This window comes from Heliangelus exortis, chromosome 19 (assembly GCF_036169615.1).
Source record: "Heliangelus exortis chromosome 19, bHelExo1.hap1, whole genome shotgun sequence".
Classification (NCBI taxonomy): Eukaryota; Metazoa; Chordata; class Aves; order Apodiformes; family Trochilidae; genus Heliangelus; species Heliangelus exortis.
Genome location: NC_092440.1, coordinates 4,128,894 through 4,145,529, shown reverse-complemented (window position 1 = coordinate 4,145,529; position 16,636 = coordinate 4,128,894). Strand labels below are relative to the sequence as shown.

The following is a 16,636-nucleotide window of genomic DNA, read 5'->3' as shown; positions in this document are numbered from 1 at the left end:
TCACAGTTAAAAGCAGAAAAGACTACAGAATCTGATAGCAATCACAACCTATAGCATCCATGTGTATTCAGCAAGGGCTGCCTAACTGCACCCAAATCACAGATAGAGGACAACAATGTCCAAACCAAGTGGCCAACCAAAATGTCAACTGTTGGTTGCTTTTTATTTTTGCAGGGAAAGGTTGTAAGAGAAGGAAGGCAAACTGCTACCAACTAACCTGTGCCACACATGACAGTCTGTATTTAGTCCGTGGTATTGGCCCTGCTCTTTCCACAAAAATGCCATTTTCTCCAGGGTGGTTTTATGGAATTGCTGATCTGTGCTGTGGGTCATGCAGACTGGGCTGTGCTGTTCCACTGATGCCATGCTCCAAACAAGAAAGGGGTGATATATGAGTAGTATTATGCTATCATAAACATAAAATCTACTTAAATAACCATATTCAGCATACATTTCTGGAGATAACTTTTCTTGCTGATTGGTTTGGAGAGGTCAGACTTGAATATTTCCTTTTTTTCAACATTGATGGTGATACATGTGCCTTGTCAAGCCCTTGTCAGGTCAATGAGGATGTGCAGATATTCTGTTTGCAGAAGTCTAAGATGCCTACAAACCAGTAAGAAAGTACACACTTACAGATGCTATCAGCTTGAAATATAACAAATTCTTCAGATAGTATTGACAAAACAGCAGAATAGAGATAAAATTAATCTTTTGAATTCCAGCTCTTCAATAAAGTAGACTCACTGAAGTCTAACTAACCATGTAATCTTAATTTACTTCAATACAAATTTTCATATCCTAAAAGAGCTTGACTGTCTCATAGACAGTTTTGGGTTTAGTAACAGCTAAATGCTTAATTCATACAGCTTTCAGTTAAAAATAATGAAAAATTTATTCCTTAAGTTCATAAAGGTTTTGATCTTGAGCTCGTTAGTGCACTCTTTTTAAAAATGAAATTATTTATTGAATTAACCTCAAAAAGAAAGTATTAGATTAGATATAGAATTTTTCTTATCTTTTTCCCAAGTTTGGCATATCCAGATAAACATTATATTCCCTTTCCACAGAACTGATCTTTGGAATTGATGGGAAAAATTTCAGAGTGGGAATAAAGCAGTCCTATCTCAGTAAGTCCATATTTGCTCTAAAATGTTTTGTTTATTCTGTTCCTGCAGAACTCCAGTTTCAACACTTTTGGACTGGAGTTGCAAGAGGCTGTAAGGGAGCTCCCAACTCAATACTCCTTAAAAAATTGTTACTAACAGGATTTAGAACAGTCTAAAAAAAAAGGCTATCATTGCACACAAGGCTTCCTTCTTTGCATTCTTCTATCAAAAATTAAGAACTTTACCTGCAGGTGTACAATTAAACACTGATTCTGCCAGTTGAAAGAAAGGCACTCCAAGAATTTCTTGATAGCTCATGTGACTTGCATGAACAAGGTACTGAGTACTATCTTTGAAAAGCAGATCACTTTCACCATACTTCCATGACTGAAAGAGATGGAATTCAGAATCCAGTTTGCTTCCCAGAGACTCCTAAACAGAAAAGAAATAAATTCCACAGCATGGTTTATGAATAGCAAGGTTAAGCTGGTGAGTCTCAGTATCAAGATATGAGCAGAAAAAAAAATGGTTCCACTTTTACCTAGCACTGTCCTTATTTGTATAAAAAGAAGCAGTTTTGGCAGTGGCTTTACTCCCAGTGAAAATATGACCACTGCAGCATGGCAATTGGTGCCAAAATGTCCCATTAGAGAATCCCCATAATTACTTTCTCAATCTCCTATGAAAAACAGTTCTTTCATACTGGACCTGAAGGTACTTTATGCATTCAGTATCTAAAGCTTTTGATTTTGACAGGGTATTCAGGAGTTGCAGATCACAAGTGATAACATGCTAACTTTTTCCCTGTCACCTGTCTTACCTGGGATTTCATTAGAAAGTCATGGATTTTAGTGACAGTGACTGGTCGAGTCATGACTGTGTTTGGGGGAATGGGACCAAGGTTACAGCCCACCCATTCTGTGACAGCTGCACGTGTTCCATCCGGACACAGGAGTTCAAAGTCAATAGGGCTATAACCTTTTGCCCAACCAGAACTATCCAGATCTGAAAGAAAATGAAGTAAAAGCAAATCTTTTTAAAAAATTCAAGCAGAAGACAGGGTGAATCTCATAAGAAATGACACAAATTGAGAGGAAGACATTTAGTTAATGTGTTCAAAATAAATGCCACATGCTTTGTGGTCTTTCATTAGGAACACAGCAGAGCAGTGTTTTCACTGAGGGAACAGGCCAGTGACCTTAAGCTTCACCTATTAACTAAAAACTAGAGTAATATCAAGGCACACAAACAGCTTATCACTCCTCATCCTCATCATAATCACATTGCTTTCTGCAAAGAAAGCAATTCAGCCTGAATGTCATCTGCTTCCCCAAACAAACTGCTCCTTGCTGAGTAAATTCCTGTGGGTTTCCAGGCCCTTATACCTCCACTTGATTTTAGAGAGATTCCCCTCTTAGAAAAATCTCTTCTGTTACTGAAATTGTCTAAATTGAATTTTAGCATGCTTTATCAGGCTAAACAAAATGGGGGTTCCCCTTCTACAAAAAGACAGCATATTTTGGCTGCTAGAGCAGTAGGCATAATTTAAGAAATTAAGGAGATTTAAGATTCTGCAAACAAACCTTTTTTATGAAGGAAATCCAATAGCTAGACTGTATCAAAGATCAGCATTTCCCTGAAGAGCTTAAATATTTCACAGTGTAGTAGCAATGTTGGTTTAGAAACTGTGAAAGGCAGAATAAATTGCAGTATTTTTACCTATTAAGCTGTCTGGACTGTTTATTCCATAAGTGCCTGTGAAACTGCATAAGGAAGTTGCTGAATCATAAGGAAGTCATAGAACATCTCCCAGCACTAACAGCCTGTGGCATCACCTTTATCTGCCATTTTCATTCTTGAAACTCTGATTATAAACAACAGGTACATGTACTGTGGCTGCCTATGGGAGAAAGTATGGTGGGAAAAGTCACTTGCCTTTTAAAGCTTTGGAGTCTCCAAAAATAAGTGCCATGTCCAAGGATGATTACCCCCCCACCCAACACACACCCCTATCTTTGCACTCTGCAGTTCTTCCTCTTTCCTCTCTAAAGCTGAACAGTATCTGAATTTTGAGCTTTACTGCAATGTCTACATCCAGGAAGATTCTTGCAATTTTTCAGTCACAGCTATACATTTCTTGACTTAGATTAAACCTGTAAAAGCTGATCCTTGTGAGTGAAGGTCACTGTGTGTAACTGACACTAATAAACATTCTCAAAGGAAAAGAGAATATCTGAATCTCACTCTCTATGTTCTGAAGCAGGTTAGAATGTTCCAGAAAAGCAACATCTCCAAAGCTTCTTCCACTGGGATTGCCAACGAGGCACCTATTGCAGGGAAAAACACAAGAGGTTATCAGAGACAGCCCCTACACAAATACTGATGTTTGGACAGTCATCTGAAGCTAAAACAGGAGTAGCTGGAAGTGTTCCCCTCATCTGTACTTACATGGGTGGTTATATGGAACAAGTTAGTGATGTCAGTACAGACCTTGGTGGACAGTGTTCCCATATTTGATAAAACAAGTCCTCCCATCCCTTAAAGCAGCTCCCAAGACCAAGTTTTGGCACCACATCCATGCAGCCTCAACCTGTGCCTATCCAGGAGCGAGCCTGCAATTCAACTGAGTATATTATATAGAATATATAACAGTGCTTTTACCTTTAAACTCTGCCTCTTCTTCAACTATGTTCTTTAATATCTCCAGTCTACTTAATTACCTCCTGTACCCTGCACTTGCTCTTTCTACACCACCTCTGCTCTCTGACCTTGTAACTATCTGTCATCCCTTCTCTGCAATGCGTAAGCACCAATGCCCCAAAGCCTGACATGTACAGAATCATTGTCTTGCTCTGGAGATGCTTTCCTGAGAAATCACCAACCAGCTGAACATCTCATAGCAACAGCTACCAAAACAAAATATTTGCTAGCAAAAGTTATATACAGTTTATACAGACAGTTGCTTAACCAAAAAAAAAAAAAAAAAAGGAAAACCAAAGCCAAAACAAACCAAACCAACAAAAAGAAACCAAGGAAAAACATCAGCAAAACAATACACCAATTCTGGCTATTGATTTGCATTTCTGACTCTGCCAAAAGGCTTACCTGAGTGCTCCCATATTGCCATAGTAACGTTCATTGTGACTGGCAACACATCTGCTAGATACTCGAGCCCCTTCCACCTCGCTGTCTCCAATGCACACCTTGCACAGGCTTCCATCTGCTCCTGGCATGCAGCCCTTCCAGAAGTAATTCTGATAAACTGAGTAGAGAAAACTGAGGTGAGACTGAAGCAAAGTATTCCAAAGCCCCTTCACACATGGGAAAACCATCTCCACTTCACTCCCAAATTTGGGGTTTCAGATTTCCATGACCTAGTCAACAAATAAACACGAGCAGCCCTTACCAGAGCCAACGTTGCAGTTCTCAGTACCATTCTCCAGAGCTCCCACTGTGTATCTGGAAGGAAGTAACCATCCTGCAGGACTATACAGGTGACTGTGGCAGGATCGCCTTCCTCTAAGGTTATGGATGTTTATTTGTTTAGCATTTCTCTTAGCTAGGGCAATAGCATAAACAGGTGGCAGTGCTGTAAAACAATGACAAGAACCAGTTATACCAAGTCAATGAGGTATTCCAGACAGGTACAGCCCCCTCTTCCCTCCCTCATCCTGTCATGATACCCTCAGTTACAGTACAGGATCTGCATTCTTTGTTTAGCCACAAAGCTCCTGCCCCAACTGCATTACCTGTAAAGCTCCTACTGAATATGTACAGCATATTCTTTCCCAAACCAAGATGCAAATACATTCTTACATAAATCCTAGAAGCAGTCTCAGAATAATCTGAACTTTTTGCCTTCTCAAAGTTGTTCTGTTACCTTTGTACTTGAGATGAATTAGTTTCCCTCTCTCCTCTCTGTTCTCAACAGCTGGGGCACAATCTCCCCCTGGAGAGAAGAAACAACCATTAAGCATCTTGTGACTGCTGTCATTCCTATTACATGGCAGCACCCCATCAAAATACTTGCAATCCTCTTGAGCTATGTCAGCATCTCTGAAATATAATAAACAGCCAGACCAGATGCTAGGGCCACTCAGTGGGAAAGAGTACTTGGACATAGATATTGATTCCTGCTTCCACCATGAAACATCACAAACTGTGGAAATTTAGGTATACTTTTAATTCTTCTTTTTTGATTCCCTCCCTTCTTGCTCAGTTTACATGAGAACTTACCATAACACTCTGCAGCCACAGGCACCAATCCACACCTCCCTGCAATGTAGACATGTGTTGCATCCAGGGTGACTGCATCAGCCTCACTACTCTGTCAACAAAATTATAGAGAAAAACAAAAACAGGAATTGTGTAACCAACCAGCTGCACTACCCCGCTGGCTGGAAATTCCTCTGCATAAATTTCCTCTCATTCCCACTGGTTCCTCTTGTGTAGCTCTAGTGTACAAGCTATTTTTCCTCTTATTCAGCTCCAACAGTGACATATACACCCTGTGTGGTCTTATCATATACACTGATCAGAGGGAGTTCTCATACCTTGATCATTTCAATGCATTTGGTCATGGAATTTGCTTGGACACAGACCAGTGGGTCGGATTTGATGCTCAGTGCCCATTCCTCACATTTGTGAAGCTCAGCATCACTGATGCAGCACCAGCGCACAACGCTGTTGTCCAAAGAGCTCCCTGCATTAGAAGGGAAGAGCACAGTGCCAGATCGTGTCACCTGGGCACCAACCTGTTCTTTTCTAAGGGCATGTTAAGGTCTATGCATTTATGCCTGGCAGGGAGGAATAACATGGAAAGAGAATTTCTTCTTCCCTTTCCTTAGCTATAGTCTTCTGGAAGGCTTCTCACCTTCATGGCCAAGTCCCTTAAGAAGAGCCACATAATCCAGACCAAGGACATAGGCAATCTCAAGCTGATCCTCAAGAAGCTGCAGGTGCTGAGTGGCATCCCGGAACAGCAGATTCTTTCCCCCGTAGGGTGCTGAGGTGAAGAGCTCAAACCTGGCTCTTTCCCTTCCTTTTCGCCCAAAGAGGCGCTAGGACAAGAACAACATTTTTAATTGCAACAAATTCAGTCACCAGCTGCCTCATCTTCCCCTCCATTCATATCAGTGGTTTGATATGAAGAATGCTTTAGAGAGAAACAAAACTTTCCTCCAGAAGCCAATTCACAATCCCTCTCGGAACTACCAATTTTTTAGTCCTTTTTCACAATAACTACACATTTCTCAAGAAAAAAAGCACAGTGGGTGATAATCTCCACACAAAGATGGAATAAAAGCTTGTGTCTAGACATGTCTGGCTTACAATATCCACTTACTTGGATCATGGTAAGAAACTTGTTTGTGATCTTCTGGAAGTTGTGGCGGGTGATGATGGCATGGCCAGGCCCCCTGCCCAAGTTACAGGTGCTGTATTCAGTCAGTTCAGCTGTAGTCCCATCAGGACATAAGAGTTCATATTCCTGTAGTTCTGCCTCTGAAACAACAGGACACTCATGCTCTGTGAAGTGAGACATGACTTGGCAGCAGGCACAGAGGTGATAGGTAAAAAAAATTTCAGAGGAGATTATGCAAGCAGCACAGTGTACCAAGCACATCTGGGAATGTTGTCTTTGCTCTTCTCTTAACAAAGAGAGGAACTTCAGCCAGAGGAACTCCAAAATACTCTTTAAGCTGTACCCCCGTAAATATGTATATTAAGAAATACTTAACTGCAAATACTACTGCAAACCACCTTAAAAATGTGGCTACAGAGCTCGATTGAGTTTAAAAACACAAAACAGATGTGCCAGAACTTCACATTCTAGCAGTTCAAAACAATAAATTTTAAAAGGAATCTTATAACTCGGGCAATGCAAACACTGACAGCTGCATCAGGGTCTTCAGGTTAAGGAATCATCTACATAAAAACATCTGTCTGCTCCTATTCTGAGAATCTGCTGTGAGCAATTATTGTTCAGTTACTCTTGAACCCTCTGTTTCCTTCTGACTTGTGTGGAGAGCCAAGAAGTGCCACTGAACTACTTGCAGAGATTGAATTTTCCTCAGAAACAACAAAAACATAGGCATATCCCCCAAAGTCTGATGCAGAAAAGAGCACTGACAGAGGTTAAAAGGAATCTGAGTTTTTAGGGTTACCTGTGGCACTCAGAATTGTCAGATGATCTAAAAAAGCAACATCTGCCACTCCATTCTTCAAGCACCTGCAGAGACAAATGCCATCCTGTTAAGATACTACCTGGCTTTTCCTCCCTCACAAATTCTTTTTCAGTACCAGTGTCACAGAGCTCACCTGAAGGCTCCCTCAGAGTCATAGAAGGGTTCATTCCCACTTGTCTCACAGAAGTGGTTCTTGTCTCTGACAAAGGATTTTTGTCCTTGGCAGAGAGCACACAGTCGAGGAGCAGAAACACCAACCCCAGGGATGCAGCTGGCATTGAAATACTCACTGATCACTGGAGATGTTGGGGGGGAAAAAAAAAGGGAAGAAAAATTCAAATGGGAAAAAATGGAAGAAGGAAAAGGGCCAAACATATAATGGGCATAACTAGGACTATGATGCTTTAAAAAGAAAAAAACAAAACTTTGTGCTGGCTAGATGTTGCAAAGATTTGTTCCCTGTTGCATACAGAACACAAAGATTTCTTGCTTGGTAACAATTCTGCTGCTTTGAGATCCCTAGAAAAGTTCTGAAAAGAGCTAAGAGCCACTATCAAAAACACTCCCAAGACAATATCTCATCAACAAAGCTTTCCTGTTTCCACATAGCTCACCTCATTCTACATCTTTTGCAGTTCACTCATTTTTTCTGTGGGCAGAGACATAGCCCTATGGCTCCTTTCACCTACCTTGGCTCAGAGGTTGTGCCTTATCCCAGGAAAGATCATTTCTTGCAAGGAGAAATCCCAGTGGAATATTCCAGCCTGAGGTCCATCTGGCTCCACTGTGGCAGCTGCGTGTACCTCGTAGCCTCTGGATATCCAGAGTTCCTCGTTTGGCAATGGCCACAGCAAACACACAATTTCCTGTGATAGGACAAAATACATAATAAAAATAATTAAGTTTTGATTCTGCAGCTTCCATCTGTATACAGGAGTTCAACTACTTCTGTGAACATAGCTAGGGAAAAAAAAAAAACTTAGCCATATAAAATGTAGGTGCTCATCCCAGGAACCTTACCATACACTGGCCACATGGCACCCTGTCAAACTGAGTGATACAAGTGACCTGCAAACCAAGAATGTAAAAATCTCATGGAAAAGGTTTACAAGATCATTCAGCTCCATCATCTGTTGCAAATGCTAAACTGCTTCTCAGGAATTTTGAACATTTGTATCACTCTGTTTAGGTATTGTAATGGAACAAACTTAGGTCTTATCCTCAGAATATTGTTACCACTTGAAATATATTAATTCCATTACGATTTCATGGTTCTTCAGCCAAAAAAGAATTCACTTCTGTTATCATACTCTCTCCTTGTTAGCCTCCTCCCACATTCGTCTGCTAATTTGGCTTCATTCTCAGATTCATGTCCCACAAGTGTTTTCCACTATATGCTTGATTTAACCTCAAATTTATTTATTCTTGCCTTATAAAGCATATAATGCACAGACTGTTCAGGTCTGCCAGGAATAAATAGGAACCTTACCATAACAAGATTCTCTACATTATATTGTCTTTTGATGAAGGAGGTAATTAATTAATGAGGGAAGCTGATCTCCTAAAGACTTAATAGAGAGGGTGGTGTAAGAACTGACACAGATGGAATAAAACCCCTCCATGCCCTCCAAGGTGTAGAACCCCAGTACACTGGTGCTGCAGATAGGGGTAGAGAAGGACAGTCCTGCAGATAGAAAGGCTGCTTGATCCAAAGCACCTCTGGTACTTGATTTATTGGCACTAAGTGTTTTAGAAACAGTTGATAGTCACCTCTGTGCTCCTATACAGGAATGAAAACACAGACTTTTTTTCCCAGAATTCTTGAGCTGTGTTTTTATAGCTAAATCAGAAGTACAGGTTATTTTGCTTTATGAACCTACCTTGCTCATAGATCTCCTTTGCCACCACTGTCAAACCATACACTTTCACAGCAGAGTAGACATCTCCAGCATCCAAGGAGGCAGCATCTGCTTTATTCACCTTTAAAACAACAGCAAAGCCATCAAACCAAGTGTGTTTACAGGGAAACAAACAGCAGCTTCAAGAGCAGATTTTCTGCTCCTGTGACTTTTACAAGCATTGACTTGGGTTTTAATTCAATCCCTGCAACTAAGCATGGTGAAAGGCTAGCAAGAAATGTTCAAGAAACACCTGTTCTTTGCCAGTAACATCCTTTCTCACCTTTTCTTTAGTCCTTCAATTCCAAAACCACAATTCTCTTGCCAATTGAAGACAAAGGCAACACATATCTCCTCCTACTGCCTCCCCAAGACCCTAAATCTTTCTGAGAGTTCTCCTGGCTGTAACCTTTCCATAGCCAGCTGGAAAATTAAAATGAAGTCTATTAACAGAAGTTGCAGGAATTAATAAAAGTACAAAATAAATTATTCCCTTAACCAACAAGAAAGGTTTTCCTTGTTTAATTTTCCAGGTCAGATTTAGACTCCATTGAAGAATAAAAATGAAAACTGAAATTCTCTATTTCAATCAAGTTTTAGGTATGTTAATGCAATTATGATATTGGAAATGTTTATCTTCCTTTTCCATTGTGATCTTACTCATACCATAAAGCATTATGAAAATGTAATTTCAGAACTGGTATAGAGCTCAGAATTACAAATGGCCTGATGTCTGATTTTATTCAAATTAAAGATGTTTATATGAAAAAAGGCTTTGTTCTTTACTTCAGAAAAGACTGGCCAGGGGCTAAAAATAGCAGGAAAGAAAGGGAAGAGGAAATATTCATTATACACAGAGTAGAATCAAAACCCACAACCAAAGGGAACACTCACAGCAAATTTTAATTTAGTAGTTTGGTTTTATCCATTTATTTCCAAGCAGCTTTTTATTTATTTCCTGGACATTGCAAGGATATTAGGTGGGGTAAAATAGTACATCTAGAAGAATGCTAGCTAGTTTTAATTCTTGCCTCTCAAGCTACCATGTACTTTTTCATTTATGCAATGCCATCATTTCAGTACCTTTTCTCCTGTGGATTCTGTTCACCAGTTATTTCTTCAAAAGAAGATTTGGACTCAAAATCGGCTTCAAAAATCTCTGTGCACTCACCCTGATTTTATCAATGCAGTCATAGGTATTGTGAGCTCTGATGCAAGAAATCCTGGCAAATGAATTGGCAGTAGCAAGGGGCACCACAGCCATAAGTGCTTTGGACAGTTCAGCACATTTCCTCTGCTCTAGGTCAGAGAGAGTGCACCACCGGAATTTCTTCCCTGTAGGATCAAGAAAGTCAATATTTGGAGGTGTAGTGGATAAAAAACATCCCTCAGCTTAAGACCTTGTGGAAAAGAGAAGTTATTTTCTTTTATTGAACTTCACAAGCAAGTTGATTTGGCTCACTCATACATACATATCCACAAACTTCCAGGTACCCAAGAGCTGTGCCCAAGCAGCCTGACCAAGATCACTTCTGGCCAGCATGGTGGACAACGAATGTTTGCTACTGAGTCTTAGAATCATAGAATCATAGAATAGGCTGGGTTGGAAGGGACCTCAGAGATCATCGAGTCCAACCCTTGATTAACTACTGCTGCAGTCACTAGACCATGGCACTGAGTGTCACATCCAGTCTCTTTTTAAATGTCTCCAGGGACGAAGAGTCCACTACCTCCCTGGGCAGCCCATTCCAATGTCTGATCACCCTTTCCATGAAAAAATTCTTTCTAATGTCCAATCTGAACTTCCCCCGGCACAATTTAAGACCATGCCCTCTTGTCTTATTGAGAGCTGCCTGGGAAAAGAGCCCAACCCCCACCTGGCTCCAGCCTCCTTTCAGGGAGTTGTAGAGAGCAATGAGGTCTCCCCTGAGCCTCCTCTTCTCCAGGCTGAACACCCCCAGCTCCCTCAGCCTCTCCTCATAGGATCTGTGTTCGAGTCCCTTCACCAGCCCAGTTGCCTCCTTTGGACCTGTTCGAGGACCTCAATTTACTCAACCTCAACCTCTTTACTGTATCTCTTTGCTTCCTCTTGACTGGCAGCAACAAACTAGTTTTAAGGTAATTTTTCAAGATTCAATAGTTATTATGGTGTGATCTTCTGCCTCAGAATCTTCCTTGCTTCCTCCTCCGTGAATCTTAGGCAAAGTTGCCACCCAAAATGAGAAAACAAAGGTAAGAACATCTTTATGGCCATGGGTTTTCCTGGTGGGACAGCAAGAAGAGGAATGGCACTTAGAGTGTAGGGTGACCTTGTTACCATCTTCCTGTTATCAGACCAAAGTTTTTCTCCTAAAAAGTCAACTCTGATATGACCTTATCAGAGCACAGACCTCTCAGTATTGATGTAAACAATGCATTCCCCTGGGTTTTATTGCTGTCAGTTGTGTCCTTGGTTATCAACACAGGCTGTTCTTTTAACCTTTGATCTGCTGTTTCCTCTGGTGCTTTCACACACACATTCCCATGCACAGTTTATCCATCCCAATCTTAATATTTGATACAAAGTTCTAGAGAGTCAGCAATAAGTCTGCAAGAGAACAAACTGTATGGAAGGAGGACGTTGGGTGGGGATCAAGTTGCTTTAGCTGTTTTGAATTTAATCTTTAGAGAGGAGACTGTTATCTTTTAAACAATGACTGGTGCTCCAAGTCCCAGCTGTCTCACAGCAGTGAGCTACATGCTGTTAGAACAGCATTTCCCACTGAGCACTATGCTTTATTAAAATAGCATTTCCTCCCAACCTTCTTCCCAGACAAGGACTACCTGATTTTAAAAAGTAAGACCCACAATCAGAGCTCCAGGGTCAGAAGACCTTAAATTGGAAGAGAAGTAGGAAAAATTTAAGTTGGAAGATGTTCACAATTAAATGCTAGTTTATAACAGTATAAACCAAATCTCTTAATCCAGGAAATGAGGATCTGGGAATATTTGAAATTATGATGGCAATTCTGTGACTTGGACCTTCTTTTGGTTTTAAACAATGTGCTATCTAAATGTTCCCTCAGCAATGAAAAGTAACAAGCTGGATTTCCCTCAAGACTGACAGGTTAATCTACCATGACAATACCCACTATAAAAGACAAAAACTAAGGACAATTCAGTTAATGACAATGAAGAATTATGTACTGTGATGAACAGAGTATGGAACATACATTAACAATGAAAGCCTCTATATCTTACATCTTCCAGGAAGGAAGTTAGTAATTATTACCTTAAATTCTGGATGCCAAAGACATTAAACAATCTGAACAGGGAACACTGCACAGAACTCCAGCAAAACTAAACTATTCATTTGTCAGATCGTTTTCCAGCTGAAAACTAAGTAACCAATTCAAAAAAGACCATCAAAACAGTCCCCACAGAGATAAGTTGTTAGAAAGATGCAATTAGAGTGGATGCAATTAGGTGAAACCTCCCTTTCCAGGAGGAGTTAGGAGGTTGGTTGGTTTAAACTGATAATGAAGCTACACCCCAAGGGAGTCCAAACATGCCAACAAAATTTCCTCTTGTGCTCTAGGCTCCAATTATTCATTCTTGTGTGTACTATGACTGATTTTGTACTCTTCCTATTAAATGCCTTCTACTCTGAAATATGTCAGATACATCTCAAGAACATATACATTTAAGGAGAAAAATGTGATGATTATTATTACTACATAGAGAAATTCCATGTATTTGTGTAACTTGAGAGAATCTTGTACCATGTAATGAAAACTGAGACTGGATGGATAGAAAACACTACAATATATCTAGAATTGTCATTTCCAGATGTTAAAGTATTCAGCTCTCTGATGATCTATTAGTATTAAAAAAAACACTGTCCCAAATAAATGTTTACAATTAAAACATTTTTTCTTTCTCTGAGCATAGCATCAGACATTTGCACTCCACCTGTTTTTGACACTAACACAGCACAATGCCAAAAAGAATCTGTTGTAGTTTTAGAGGGGAGTAGCTTGGAATACACAGATTCATTTTGACAGTGTTAATGAGTACACAGAGCTCAACTATTTAAAGGAAACAAACCTTCACTGAATTTCTAAGAAATCAGTATATCAAACAGCTTCAAAACTCACATATGCCAATGATCAGACAGAAAAATACAGGAAAATGGAAATCACAGGCACAGTTCTAGCTCCAATTTCTGTGCACAGAAGAAAACAAATCCAAAGCCTGTATTAGAGCTTGTATCCTAGTAACCCTTCTAGAGGTCACCTTTCTTCTTCCCTCTCTGCACCAGCCTTACCTGAAGACAGCAAAGTGATGTTGATTAGGACAATTAAAATCACTGCCTTCATGATTGCAGAAGTTCAGCAAGGATCCTCTGTCTTTCCTTAAGTTCCGCGTTCTCATACCAGGAATTCCACAGTGATGACCAGAGGGAGCTTCTGGAAGATATCAAAGGAGTTTCAGGCATCAACAAGGATAAAGCAAAATTTAAGAAAAAACCCAGAATGTCAGAGGATGGCTGTATGCTGGTATGCAAAGGAGCAAGGGACAGTGTACTATTCCTATCCACAGGTGGCAAATATCCATGCATTTCCTGCTTTGTTATGAACAGACATGGGAAGAAAAGTAAGCCTCTGCTTTTGAAATAAATTGTCCATCTCCTGTTTCAAAAGGCACCAAAATGCCTCTGGGAGACAGGAGAGACTTACATTCATCTTACAAAAGATACCTAAGGCTAAGTGAATTGTCCAAACTACTGAACATCTCTCTCTACAGAATATTGAAGGGTCCTTCTTACTGCACTTTTTCACACCAGATAACAATCTATCTTCCAAGTAATTTTATGCAAAAAACAATCTTGTTCCTCTCTAAGAATTCAGAGCAGAACTGTGATGCTGTTGGCTTTCTCAACTCTCTTCATTACATTCTAGCATAGCAGTCTCACCCAAACTGGTTTATTTCCCTGTTTTCTAACACTTAGCCTGGAATATTACCACGTAACTACAGCAGCCATGATTAACATCATTTATTCTACAGCAGGGAGAGCAAAACACAAGACAAAACGTACATGCTGAGCTGGTCTGAAATACTGCTAATATGGCTTCATCTTTCCTGTTCAGGAAAGAGCTGAATATTCCTAGACTCCTGGAGAAATAAAGTATTTTTCCTAGTTACATTTTCCTTCTTCATTGTTACAGGGTTTCTTAGTACTTTCTCTGATTAATGTATTTTTGTGAATACTCTTCCCAGATTTCTTTTTTTTCCTTAGTACTCTTCCCTAGTGATTCACAGTCATCACTTGCTTCTTTGGTATTCATGTACATGGATTCCATTGCTTACCTCTGTTTTCATAAGTTCCCTCACTAGATCTGCAACATTTGTTGTTAAGTCTCCCACTAATCTGATCACAGGAGTTAAATCTCTCAGTACTTCCTGCACTCCCTCAACAAATGTTCTCAAGACTTAAGATCTCTGCTCATCTACTAAGAGAACAATTATGATATTAATACACTCTTTGACTTGGCTTGCCCACACAGGTCTAGCACAGCTCAGTATCCTTTGAAAAGTATATTTTATTTCTCAGTGAGTGGTTTCTATAATCTTTTGATAAAATATATTATCAGATTTAAAAACAAACAAACAAGAAAACCCAAATGTAAGAACAAAAACCCACAATAGAAGTAATTTTAAAACAGTTAAAGGTCCACATTATTAACTTTTAACTCCAGTGAGAAAAATTAATCAAGACATAGCATTAATCAGTTCAGTCAATGTCAGTTAATGCATGCTATAAACAAGTGTACTTCATTTAACTACACCTTAACCTCTGAATCACTCCTGAATCAACTGTGGGGAAACTTGTCCATCAGGCCCACCAGCAGGGTGAAGTTAAGACATCAAAGCTAATGGTTTCTGCAATGCTTATAGCAAAGCACCTAATAGGATTAAATCACACCTTCTTTGAGGTTTTACTTCCTACCATTACCTTAGCTCAGAATATGTGTACATCCCAAAAACCCAGTCAGCTAATAATACTACTATTACATGAGGACTGCAGCTACAGCTCTGCACAAATTTTACACATTTAAAAATGAATGGCTTTCCTATATCAGAGAATCATAGAATAATTTGGGTTGCAAGGGACCTCTAAAGGCCATCTAGCCCAAACCCCCTGCAATAAGCAGGGACAACCACAACTAGATCAGGTTGCTCAAAGCCTCACCAAGCCTCACCTTGAATATCTCCAGGGAGGAGGCCTCAAACACGCCCCTGGGCAACCTGTTCCATTTTTCCACAACCCTCATGGTAAATAACTTTTTCCTAACATCCAGTCTAAATCTACTCTTTTAAAATTTAAGACCATTGTCCTCCATTCTACCACTATAGGCCCTTGCAAACAGTCCCTCTCTAGTAGGCCCCCTTCAGATACTGGAAAGTTGCTATTATATGTTTATTACATATGTCTAAGGTACTTAAGCAGTTATTATGCTACTGACGTGGTGATGTGAAATAAAGCAGAATGACATGAAGATGACATAGACTTCATTGAGGCTGAGTCAGGAAAACAAGCAAACATTACTCAAAAATGTAATTACAGCTGCTGGGAGGACCAAGTCCCAAAGCACTGAAAATGCGGAAACATAGCACAGGACTCAAGAAATTCTTTTCCAACTGATTCACCCTATGAAACTACTCTCTACCACCATCAGAAAATGGTAATTAGCTACTTCCTAATAATGTAGCATTTATGTATCAATCTAAGGATGTATCTAAAAGGGTTGAACCCAAATAATCGTGGTAAAATCATAGAATGGCTAAGGTTGAAAGGGACTTCAGAGATCATCTAGTTCCAATCCCTCTGCAAGGGCAGGGACACCATCCTCTGTGCTGCCAGGATCCAAGCAAGGGACACCACAGTAGGAACAGATGTTACAGCACTACCGTACCAAACATCTCACTTCCAGGAAAAGCCCTGTGTCTGTTCCATATTGTGTCTCTCCCCACTAAAATCCCTGTCCTAGCACCCCTGGTGCTTGCATATCTGTAGTCAAGGCCTTACCTGCCCTTCAACAGCAACACTGAGAAGCAGCTGCACTCCAACTGCCTCATCCTCAACTCCCCAAGATGGATTCCTCCCCTCAAACCAAACCTCCCTTTAGGGAACAGCTTTGTCCTAATACCAATACTCGCTTTATGGAGCAGCCTTGTCCCCATCCCACAAACCCCTAGACAAAAAACTGTCCTCACAGAACATGCCCCGGGAAACGGCCCTGTCCCCAAATCATGACAAAACGGCCCAGTCCCCTCACCACATCTCCTCAGGTTCGGCCCTTACCCCTCACCACCCCTCAGAAAACAGCCATCCCCACACACCACACCGCCCTTTAGGGAACAACCTCGTACCTATGCCCCCATCCCCTATCTCCCCTGAGGA

General features: G+C 40.4%; 1 protein-coding gene across 3 annotated transcripts in view; it reads right to left on the bottom strand.

The window, feature by feature from the left end:
* The window catches only part of LOC139804942 (serotransferrin-2-like), a 36,191-nt gene extending 19,649 nt beyond the window's left edge, over positions 1–16,542 (bottom strand). The window contains exons 1-18 of one of the 3 annotated variants that reach the window (XR_011729610.1): positions 15,021–15,188; positions 13,499–13,640; positions 10,364–10,527; positions 9,175–9,274; positions 7,984–8,160; positions 7,428–7,590; positions 7,274–7,338; positions 6,454–6,611; positions 5,983–6,169; positions 5,663–5,811; positions 5,346–5,436; positions 4,990–5,058; positions 4,516–4,698; positions 4,215–4,371; positions 3,354–3,436; positions 1,930–2,114; positions 1,355–1,541; positions 218–606 (exon numbers count right to left, since the gene is read on the bottom strand). Coding sequence is in view for 2 of the 3 variants with exons in the window: in XM_071762769.1 (XP_071618870.1) it covers positions 557–606; positions 1,355–1,541; positions 1,930–2,114; positions 3,354–3,436; positions 4,215–4,371; positions 4,516–4,698; positions 4,990–5,058; positions 5,346–5,436; positions 5,663–5,811; positions 5,983–6,169; positions 6,454–6,611; positions 7,274–7,338; positions 7,428–7,590; positions 7,984–8,160; positions 9,175–9,274; positions 10,364–10,527; positions 13,499–13,550 (2,220 nt within the window). In the remaining variant the exon portion in view is untranslated. Of the gene's footprint in view, positions 1–144; positions 607–1,354; positions 1,542–1,929; positions 2,115–3,353; positions 3,437–4,214; positions 4,372–4,515; positions 4,699–4,989; positions 5,059–5,345; positions 5,437–5,662; positions 5,812–5,982; positions 6,170–6,453; positions 6,612–7,273; positions 7,339–7,427; positions 7,591–7,983; positions 8,161–9,174; positions 9,275–10,363; positions 10,528–13,498; positions 13,641–15,020; positions 15,189–16,261 lie in introns of those variants that run through there. The other 2 variants (XM_071762769.1, XM_071762768.1) reach the window with 2 other exon arrangements.
* Positions 16,543–16,636: the final 94 nt, after the last annotated feature.